General features: G+C 28.2%; 1 protein-coding gene across 3 annotated transcripts in view; it reads left to right on the top strand.

Annotated features, from left to right (window-relative positions):
- The first annotated feature begins 5737 nt into the window (after window positions 1–5737).
- LOC101511115 (protein argonaute 1) overlaps window positions 5738–11596 on the top strand; it is a 7714-nt gene continuing 1855 nt past the window's right edge. Inside the window, exons 1-16 of one of the 3 annotated variants that reach the window (XM_073364196.1) lie at window positions 5738–5918; window positions 6121–6160; window positions 6999–7777; window positions 7865–8073; window positions 8172–8321; window positions 8414–8547; window positions 8675–8784; window positions 9108–9214; window positions 9295–9433; window positions 9523–9639; window positions 9967–10074; window positions 10172–10243; window positions 10476–10598; window positions 10686–10845; window positions 10929–11188; window positions 11282–11424. In XM_073364196.1, coding sequence (XP_073220297.1) covers window positions 7007–7777; window positions 7865–8073; window positions 8172–8321; window positions 8414–8547; window positions 8675–8784; window positions 9108–9214; window positions 9295–9433; window positions 9523–9639; window positions 9967–10074; window positions 10172–10243; window positions 10476–10598; window positions 10686–10845; window positions 10929–11188; window positions 11282–11424 — 2603 coding nt within the window. In that variant the 5' untranslated portion in view covers window positions 5738–5918; window positions 6121–6160; window positions 6999–7006. Of the gene's footprint in view, window positions 5919–6120; window positions 6161–6435; window positions 6531–6998; window positions 7778–7864; window positions 8074–8171; window positions 8322–8413; window positions 8548–8674; window positions 8785–9107; window positions 9215–9294; window positions 9434–9522; window positions 9640–9966; window positions 10075–10171; window positions 10244–10475; window positions 10599–10685; window positions 10846–10928; window positions 11189–11281; window positions 11425–11596 lie in introns of those variants that run through there. The other 2 variants (XM_012711760.3, XM_073364197.1) reach the window with 2 other exon arrangements.

The raw sequence follows: 11596 nt of genomic DNA, 5'->3' as shown, positions 1-11596 counted from the left end.
AGTCTTCTTAATAAAAATAAAACGGATTCCTTCTTAATTCTCATGTATATTTTCTATTAAGCATTAACTTATTCGTCATATACGACAATTTTATAGGATGTTATGTACGACAATTTTATAAATTGTACATAACAATTTTTATATATATAATTGATTAAACAAATTTTTATTTTATATATTTAATTTGATTAAATAATTTTTTAGTTATTGTAAAAAAATTATTTATTTTTAGTCATTAAAAAAATGTTTGTCAACTTTTTGTACTCTAAAACTTGTTGATTTCATCTGTGGTCTTAGTTTTAAATCAATTTTTTTTGTATCCTTTTAATTTTTTAATGATGTTTTACATTCAGGTTGAAAACATCATAAAGATTTTATCCTAAAAATTTATAATTTTTTACAACAATTTAAATATAAATATTTTAAGTGTCAAAAGTTTAAAAAGTTTATATTTTATTCATCATATATTAAAAAAAATTAAATTTATGTAAGAAATATGTTAAACATTAGTGTAAAAAATTCAAATAACACACAATAATTTTTTAAATTATTTTTTTTCAAAATTTAAAAATAATTTGAATTAATTCAAAATTGATTCAATTTTTTTAGATGACTTATTTTACCATATTTAATTTAATGTTTTAATATAATATAACTTCTCAACTCATATTCAAAATTTAAATTCAGTAAAAAAATTATTATGAACTTAATTTATATACGTTGTCAACATAAAAGATATTTATCATTGACAATAATTGACAATCTTTAAATCATTAATTTTTTTTGCCTTCTATCGTAACAAATTTTAAAATCAATAATTATTCTCATCCTTAAAACTATTTAGATTTTCAATACATAAATATCAAATTCATTTTAACCTTCTAGATAAAAATAAAATCGGCTCCTTCTGATATATTATTTTTCTTTTAAGCATTAACTCATTCACCATATAGGACAATTTTATCGAACGTTGTGTATGACTTTTTGCATACACTATTAATTTTTTTTTATTGAATTTTATTTACAAACATTCTTTACAAAATATTATAATTTTATATATTTAATAAAAACAAATAAGTTTTTAGTTCATATAATATTTTTCTAATTTGTTTTTTGTATTATAAAAAAATTCTTCAATTTTTAGTCCTCTAACTTTAATCTCTAACTTTAAATCGACTCTTGTATTTGTTCGAATTTTGGAATGCTATTTATCGCCGTGTTTAGGACATTATAATTAATTTTCTCACAAAAAATTTGAATTTTTTAACAAGAGATAATTTAAATATAGATATTTAAACATTAAATACTTAAAATTTTATATTTAATTAATCATTTGTTAAAAAATTATAAATTATTGTAAAGAAGTAATTAAACATTAGTGCAAAATATCATTAAAAAATTTGAAGAATACACCATAATTTTGTAAGAGGATATTTTTAATAATTCATAAATATATTTAACTGTGCTTATTTTAATGTTCCTATATAATATAATTTATAGGATTTGACTCTTTTAAGTTGGACAATTCACTTTAGAGAATAATGTGTGTAATATCAACTATTAATAATCAAATTATAAATTTAATTTATATACGCCATATTAATGTAAACGAGTTTTATTAGTGGCAATTATTCAAAATCGTTAGATCATTATTCTTTTGGACTTTTATTATAACAACTTAAAAATTTAATCATTATTCTCATCCTTAAATCTATTTAGACTATCCATGCATAAATAAATATTAATTACATTTTAACCATCAATATAAAAATAAAATATACTCCTTTTTATATATTTTTTTCCTTTAAGCATAAATTCATTATACAAGACGTTAAGTACGACTTTTTACATATACAATAAATTTTTTTATTCAATTCAATAATATAATAAAGATTATTTCCAAAAATAATATTATATAATATTTTTATTTTGCATATTTAATTTGATAAAACAAGTTTTTAGTTTCTTTAAAAAAATATTTGTTTTTAGTGGTTACAAAAATGTTCTTCAAGTTTTAATACTTTAAAATTTGTTGATTTCTTTTGTGGTCCTTGGTTTTAAATCAATTTTTGTGTATCCTATAAACTTTTAAATGATATTTTATAGTAATGTTAAAAACATTATAACAAATTTATCAAAAAAAAAAATAATTTTTTAACAACTGACAAATTAATTATAAGTTTTTAAGTGCAAAAATCTTAAAATCCTATATTTAATTTTTTATTTATTAAAAAAATTCTAAATTTTTGTAAACAATATATTAAAAAGTTGGAATTATACACAATAATTTTTTGGATTACTTTTTTTAAAAATTTAAAATAATTTGAATAATTTAAAAGTGATTCTATTTTTTTAGACGACTTATTTTACCTTATTTAAATTAATATTTGTATATAATATAATTTCTCTACTTGTATTTAAAATTTAAATTCAATAAAAGATAATTATGAATTTAATTTATATACGTTGTCAATATAAAAGATATTTATCATTGACAATAAATTACGATCTATAAGTCATTAATTTTTTTGGCTTTTATTGTAACCAATTTTAAAATCAATAATTACTCTCATCCTAAAAATCTATTCCGACTTTCAATCCATAAATATCAAATTACCTTCTAAAAAATATATAACTGATTCCTTCTTATATATTATTTTTTCTTTAAGACTTAACTTATTCACCGTATACAACAATTTAATCGAACTTTGGCAACGATTTTTTCGCATATATTATAATTTTTTTTTATTGAATTTCATAATATTATGAAGAAAGATTCCAAAATATTTTTATTTTATTTAGTTAAATATGTTTTTAGTCTATATAATTTTTTTTATCTAATTTGTTTTTGTAATATAAAAAATTCGTCAATTTTTAATTCTCTAAATTTATTTCATTTTATTTTGATCTCTGACTTTAAATCAACTCTTGTATTGTTTGAATTTTTGAATGATATTTAAATTAATGTTTAGGATATTATAATTAATTTCCTCGCAAAAGTTTTGAATTTTTTAACAAGAGATAATTTAAATATGGATGTTTAAACACCAAATGCTTAAAACTTAATATTTAATTAATTAGTTGTCAAAAAACTATAAATTCGTGCAAAGAAGTAAATTAACGTTATTGCAGAAAATTATTCAAAAATTTAAACAATACACCATAATTTTTTGGAGTATATTTTTAATAATTCATAAATATATTTTAGCGTGTTTACTTTAATGTTCTTATATGATATAATTTATAGAATTTGACTATTTTAGAGCAGACAAATTATATAGAATTTAATTCATATAGACTATGTTCCTGTAAAAGTGTTCTATCAATGACAGAATCAAAATCGTTGCATGAGTTATAAATTCAATAATTATCCTTATCCTTAAATCTATTTAGACCGCGAATGTATAAATAAATATTAATTACATTTTAACCTTCTAAATAAAAATAAAAATAAAAATAATTCTTTCGGACATATTTTTTTCAATAAGCATTAACTCATTCACAATTTACAAGAATTTTACATGACGTTATATGCGACTTTTCATATATACTATTAATTTTTTATTTAATTTAATAATATTATAAAGATTATTTCCAAAAATAATATTATATAGAATTTTAATTTAATATATTTAATAAGGTTTAGTCTCTATAATATACTTTTTACTTTATATTTAGTCCTTAAAAATAACTTGTCAACTTTTTGTTTGCTAAAATTAGTTCGATTTTATTTTCGGTCTATAAATTTAAATCAACTTTTGTGTATCCTTCTAATTTTTTATTGATATTTATAATAATATTTATGACTTATATAAAATTTCCTCACAAAAATTTTGAATTTTTTATAAAGTGATAAATTAAATATAATTTTATAATTATTAAAAGTTTAAAAATTTATATTTAATTATCAACTCATTCGCAATATACAAGAATTTTGTAAGACGTTGTGTACGATTTTTCACATATACTATTGACTTTGTATTTAACTCAATAATATTTTAAAGATTATTTCCAAAATAATATTTTATAATATTTTAAAGATTATTTCCAAAATAATATTTTATAATATTTTTATTTAAAGTGTTTAATAACTTTTTAGTATTTATAGTATTTTTTTACTTTATTTTTAGTCCTTATAAAAGAGCTTGTCAATTTTTAGTTTGCTAAATTTTGTTCGATTTCATATTTGGTCTACAACTTCAAATCAACTTTTGTATATTTTTATCATTTTTCATTGATATTTATAATGATGTTTATGAAATTATACAAAAAAATTTCACAAAATTTTTGAAAATTTTCACAAGTGTTAAATTAAATATAATTTTTAAAATAGTAGAGCTTAAAAATTTATATTTAATTCATCATTTATAAATAAAAAAATTTAAATTTTTGTAAATAAATTGTTCAATGTTACAACAAAAAAATCATTTAAATTTTGATTAGCTCACAAGAATTTAACCCTATTTAATTTAATGTACTAATACAATATAATTTATCAACTTTTATTTAAAATTTAAATTCAACTCAAAATAATTACAAATTTAATTTATATATTATAAATTTAAAAGAGATGTATCACCAACAAGAATTCACCATCCTTAGTTTATTAAAAACATTTGATTTTTATCATAAGAACTTATAAACTCAATAATTATTCTCATTCTTAAATCTATTTAGGTTGTCAAGAACATAAATAAATATCAATTTCATCTTAACTTTCTAAATAAAAATAAAACAAATTCATTCTTATCTTTTTTTTTTCTTTTAAGCATTAACTCATTCACCATATACAACAATTTTATATGACGTTATGTACGACTTTTCACATATATTGTTAATTTTTTTTTATTTAATTCAATAATGTTATAACAATTATTTATAGAATATTTTTATTTAATAATTATATTTTATATACTCAATTTAATGTTTTGTATATAATTTAATTTTCTATGTCTTAAAAAAATTATTTCATAAACTCATAACATTGATCAAAATCTTCAAATAAAATCGATAAAATTAATTATTATCTTTAACATAATCCATATTTTCATCAACTTAATAACTAAAACCTTCAAATAAACTCATATTTTCATCGCTGTTAACATCAAATTTATGAAATAAATAATAAAAATACGAGTTTATTTGAATATCTGATTTATGCATTTTCTTGAAATTAGTAATGAATTTTATGAGTTTCTACAAAATAGGATAAAATTGTTGAAATATTAAGACCCAAATGATGAAATTGTTACTTAAAATTAAATTAATGACTAAATAGAAAACAATAACTAAATTATTACATGAAATTAAGTTAAGGGACTACCAGAGGTATTTTATCTATAAAATATTTAAAATAAGAAGTTATATTGAATATTTTTGCATAAAAATAACTTTTAACAACAAAATTTTCCAAAAAATGATTTTCTTTATAATGAACAAATACAAGATAGCTCATGCTTTTTATTTTTATTTTTAAAAGTCCAAAAAATAAATTTAAAATTATTAAATATGAAAATGACTTTTTATAATTTATAATTATCTATCTTAATTTAAATAAAATAAAATAAATAAACAATATAAACTATATTTTTTATTTAAAGAAATACTTAAAAAGGGTTCTTAGAGGAGAAGTATTGTAGAGGGTAAAGATAGTGGTAGTAACAGTAAAGAAGGTAGGGACATAATAGTCATTTTAAAGGACCCACTTCATCTTTATAAGTTGTCTAACTTCCTTCATTAAAGTGTTTTTTTTTCTCTCCAACTCTCCACAATTCATTTCTTCATCGCTTTCTCTCTCTACATTTTCTTCTTTATTTCTAGTGAGAGAAAGCTTCACTCTCTGCTCTCTCTTCTCATCTTCCTCTTCATTCTTTCACTTCGAATCTAAACCTTCTTCTGTTTTTTCCGTTACTGTTCAGGTATAACCAATCATTTCCTGATTTTGCTTATTTTTTCGATTTTAGGGTTTTTTTGTTGTAATTTTTAACTGTTTTTGTGTTGATTTTTTGCACAATGTTTTCCTTCTGTGCTTTTTTCTCGAGTAGATCTAGTAACTTTTGTATTCTTCTGAAGTTGTTGTTCGTGATTCTGACTCTGATCTGTTTTTTTGGTTTTTGACAGTTTTTTGTGTGATTGTTTTGTGAAGTTTTTGGTTGTGAAGGTATTTTTGATACTTTTTTGGTTTTATTTTTGTGTTAACATGCTGCTTCTGATTTTATGCTGGGGTTATTTATTTGAGTTTTGCTTTTGGTTCCGTTGGATTTAGGGATTTTTATGATGGTTTTGTTGTTGTTTTTTGGTTTCTGTTGCAATGTATGTGAAGATTCTCGTTGTTTTTCGATGTTTTATTTATTTATTTTTGATTTTGTGGTTTTTTATACGATTTTTTTGGTAGTTTAATTTTTTGCTTGATTTTTGTTCCTTTTTTGTTAGTAGTGAAAAAGGTGGTGGCTATGACCAAGGAATAAGGGATTGGGTTTAATTATTTACTTTAATATATTGTTTATATTTTTGAAGTTGTCACCTTTTTGGTAAGTTCTAAACCTCTAAAGCTTAATTTGATTTAGTGCTTTTGAACTTACATGTTTTATCTTTGTTTGTTACTGATTGATTATTATTGAATGTTTTAGTCCGAGTCATAATGAATAGCTTGCCATTTTAGTTGTTGACTTATTATTTTGTATGTTGGTTATTATTGAATGTTAGTTGTTTATTTTGGAAAATTATAATGGTAAGTTCTGCTGTTTATTTGATAAGTTTTTTCCGCGTGTCTTATCTGGATTCTGTGTTTTTTTATAATTTATTTAGATAAGTAATGTTAGTTTGTATTGATTTTATCATTTCATATGCGGTTTATGTGTAGTTTGATTGTATTTTTTGATGTTTGTGTTGCACTTTTGATTTGCTTCTTGATCTGTTTACATTGGCCATGTTTCTATTGTCTGCTGCCTGTTCACACTTCACATAGTAATGTAGTCTGTTGTGTTATGTATGTGCAGCCTTCATAATGGTTAAGAAGAAGCGGACTGATGGTCCTAGTGAAAGCTCTGATGCTCCACCCCATCGTCCGGCTGAGAGGAGTGCCCCTCCTCAACAACAACAGGCTGCTATAGCTGGAGGAGTAGGACCTCAAGGAGGGCGAGGTTGGGGTCCCCAAGGTGGACGAGGGGGTTATGGTGGTCGTGGTGGTCGTGGAGGGCCCCAACAACAGCAATACGGTGCACCTCCCGAGTATCAAGGAAGAGGAAGAGGAGGACCTCCCCAGTCCCAACAGCAGTATGGCGGACCCCCTGAGTATCAAGGAAGGGGAAGGGGAGGGCCTCCCCAGCCCCAACAGCAGTATGGTGGCCCAGCAGAGTATCAAGGCAGGGGTAGGGGGCCTTCTCAGCAAGGAGGCCGTGGATATGGTGGTGGCCGTGGTGGCCACGGTGGTGTGGGCGGTGGCCATGACGTCGTTCCTTCATATGGTGGCCCACCTAGGCCACCAGCACCCGAGCTGCACCAAGCTACACCCGTTCCTTGTCAAGTTGGGGAGTCTCCTCCACCTGCTCCATCTGAGGCTAGTTCATCTTCCCAGCCGCCAGAAGTGTCCGAGGTGGAACAACTGGGGCAGATGAGTATTCATTCTGAAGATACTCCAGCTCCTCCACCTCCTGCAAGTAAATCATCGATGAGGTTTCCCCTTCGCCCTGGAAAAGGGAGCTGTGGCAGGAAATGTGTTGTCAAGGCAAACCATTTCTTTGCTGAGTTGCCTAATAAAGATCTGCATCAATATGATGTAAGCTGCCACCTTTAGTGATTGGTAATAATGGCTTAACCTTTAATTTAACACTCATTACCTTTGTTGCTGTTTTTTGTTGCTTAGGTAACAATCACTCCAGAAGTGACTTCTAGAGGCGTGAACCGTGCTGTTATGGAGCAACTTGTCAGGCTGTACCGGGAATCTCACCTTGGAAAGAGACTCCCAGCTTATGATGGCCGAAAGAGCCTCTATACTGCAGGGCCGCTTCCCTTTATTTCAAAGGACTTTAGAATCACACTTGTGGATGACGATGATGGAACAGGAGGGCAGAGGTTTGATTCTTGTTTATTGCCATCTCTTTTTGCATGCTGAAGTTAATCCTTATTTGCTAATTTATTTATCTGTAATTGATTAATTGATTTTGTTACAGGAGGGATAGAGAATTCAAAGTTGTGATTAAGTTGGCTGCACGGGCTGACCTTCACCACCTGGGTCTCTTTTTGGAGGGGAGGCAAACTGATGCACCTCAGGAAGCTCTGCAGGTTCTTGACATTGTTCTTCGTGAGCTGCCTACTACAAGGTTCCTGATTTAACACACTTTTTTCCATATTACAGGCATTCTGGTCTAACTTGTTGTGTCTGCTGTTGCTAACTATACTTTTGACGGAGCAGGTACTGTCCAGTTGGAAGATCATTTTATTCACCTGATTTGGGTAGAAGGCAGCCTTTGGGTGAGGGTTTGGAAAGTTGGCGCGGTTTCTACCAAAGCATTCGTCCTACTCAAATGGGACTGTCGTTGAACATTGGTGCGTAATTTCATTGTGCTTTGTATAACTTGTATCTTTTTTCCCTTGATTCCCTATTCATTCATTTTGCTGAACTAATTTTGTGTCAAATCTAGTTCCAGACTAATTGTTTAATTTTTGTATGCAGATATGTCCTCAACTGCATTTATTGAGCCATTGCCTGTCATAGATTTTGTCACTCAGTTGCTGAACAGAGACGTCTCTACCCGCCCTCTGTCTGATGCTGACAGAGTAAAGGTTAGATTTGTTGATGTTCTTTCTTGCCCGGCTTTGTCTCTATGACACATTTTCTGTAAACTTTATCTAATGTCTTTGTAAAACTCTACTGTCAATGAACTTATATGAATAATAAAATTGGTAACATATAAGTATGCATTCTACTTTGTCTTTGTTGTCGTTATATGGCAAGTTTACTTGCAATTGGCAATGTAAAAAAACCCTTCATTTAGTTTAGTGGATTTCTTTGAGATGTTATTCTCTGTAACACCGCTCAAGAAGAAAGGAGAATGATTATTGCACCTAGTCTTCCCAATTGACTGTTTCTCTTTTACTTATGACAGATAAAAAAAGCACTCCGAGGTATCAAAGTTGAAGTTACACATCGTGGCAACATGCGGAGAAAATATCGTATCTCTGGTCTGACTTCACAGGCTACTAGAGAGTTGACGTGAGTAGTAGTGATGTTTTCAAATGCTGTATATTAATTCTTTTGCCGATTTCCTTCGAACTTATGAATAATCATTTTAGATTCCCTGTGGACGAGAGGGGAACTATGAAGTCTGTTGTTGAGTACTTCTATGAGACATATGGCTTTGTTATTCAACATACTCAGTGGCCTTGTTTGCAAGTGGGCAACACACAGAGGCCAAACTACCTACCAATGGAGGTAAATATTCTCCTAAATTATCTCCTTTTGGCAGTTCTACTGTCAGTCCTTCCTTTGGTAGTAGCATTAATAGCATGTCTGGGTTATAGGTATGCAAAATTGTGGAAGGGCAGAGATATTCTAAAAGGTTAAATGAGAGGCAAATCACTGCCTTGCTCAAAGTCACCTGTCAACGCCCGCTTGATAGGGAACGGGACATCATGCAGGTCAGGGGAATGTATTCTTATCATATTGTGCATGTCTTTTCATTGGTTATGTGTACAATTTAACAATTTGTCTGCAGGTTATGGCATGATGATTTTGTGTATTGTTATTTATTTATTACAAATACATTTTTTTATTTGGGGGATATCACATATATTACATATTATATATTATACATGTACATTGTATTATTTATTGTCTCTTTAAGGTATGTTGATATGTTCTATGTAGAATTGGCATGGTTGTCAGTCAGTTCTTGTTTTGGAAATAACGGTTTATGATGTTGCTGTCATTCCCTGCTTAATGCATTATGCGTTTTCTTTGTTCAGACCGTACATCACAATGCCTATCACGAAGATCCTTATGCTAAAGAGTTTGGAATCAAAATTAGTGAGAAGCTTGCTCAAGTTGAAGCTCGCATCCTTCCTGCGCCTTGGGTATTAGATCTCACGACATTTACTATTATTAATAAATTGAAATTATCGTTTTTTTACCGTTTTTTCCTGGTAATTGACATTATGGTTTCCTTTACAGCTCAAATATCATGATACAGGTAGAGAAAAGGATTGTCTACCCCAAGTTGGTCAGTGGAATATGATGAACAAGGTATTCATATTTTCTTAATCTGTACATGCTGGTAGAGACTAAATTTAATTGTCCAAGAATTTGTTATGTACTTTTTGAAAGGCTTACAGTTCAATGAAATTGACCAATATTAGATTAGATTGCACCGTAAGCATGCTTTGTGCACAAGAGAACTTGTAATATATGTCAAGGTTGGCTTCTGTTTTTCATTCTCTTTGAATTTGAAATGATGTTTTACTGGCAATTGTTTTAGAAAATGGTCAACGGGGGAACAGTCAACAACTGGTTCTGCGTTAACTTTTCGAGGAATGTGCAAGACAGTGTTGCACGTGGCTTCTGCTGTGAACTTGCCCAAATGTGTTATATATCTGGCATGGTATGTATATCTTTTGCCTGGGCCATCTTTACTCAAATTTGTTGCATACTAATCACTTGATAATTTTATTGTTGTTACATGATTCAGGCATTTAATCCAGAGCCAGTAGTTCCCCCACTTAGTGCACGTCCTGACCAAGTGGACAAGGTTCTGAAAACACGATATCAGGATGCGAAGAACAAGCTGCAGGGAAGGGAGTTGGACCTGCTCATTGTTATTTTGCCTGATAATAATGGCTCTCTCTATGGTAAATGACGATTTTGACTGAAACTTGCAACTTTCTTCTGTTCTTATCAGGCCAGTTTATAGCAAGTGACCTATGTTATGCAGGTGATCTCAAACGTATATGTGAGACTGAACTGGGGCTTGTTTCCCAATGTTGTTTAACTAAACATGTATTTAAGATGAGTAAACAATATCTGGCGAATGTTGCGTTGAAAATTAATGTAAAGGTCGGTGGAAGGAACACTGTTCTTGTTGATGCACTTTCGCGACGCATTCCATTAGTCAGTGATAGGCCTACCATTATTTTCGGAGCTGATGTGACTCATCCACACCCTGGAGAGGATATGAGTCCATCAATAGCAGCTGTATGTTTTTGAATTTTATTTTAGATAAAAGCAGCTCAAGGTTGAAGATATATTCTTTTTCTCTACTTAAAATCTTTCTCTTTGAAATTATAGGTTGTTGCTTCTCAAGATTGGCCTGAAATTACCAAGTATGCTGGTTTGGTTTGTGCCCAAGCACATAGGCAGGAGCTCATACAAGATCTTTTCAAACAATGGCAAGATCCAGTCAGAGGAACATTGACTGGTGGAATGATCAAGTAAGTCGTTAACTCCAAATCATATACGGACCTGTTAATTTAATGCACATATGGTTTCACATGCTTGTTGCTGTTACATAGAAATTTAATAATATATATATATATATATATATATATATATATATATATATATATATTTTTTTTATTTTTGGGCGAGAGAGTTTCATATCTC

Source organism: Cicer arietinum, chromosome 8, assembly GCF_000331145.2.
Source record: "Cicer arietinum cultivar CDC Frontier isolate Library 1 chromosome 8, Cicar.CDCFrontier_v2.0, whole genome shotgun sequence".
Lineage (NCBI taxonomy): Eukaryota > Viridiplantae > Streptophyta > Magnoliopsida > Fabales > Fabaceae > Cicer > Cicer arietinum.
The sequence above is the reverse complement of the archived record's forward strand: the minus strand, read 5'-3'. Positions and strand labels throughout refer to the sequence as shown.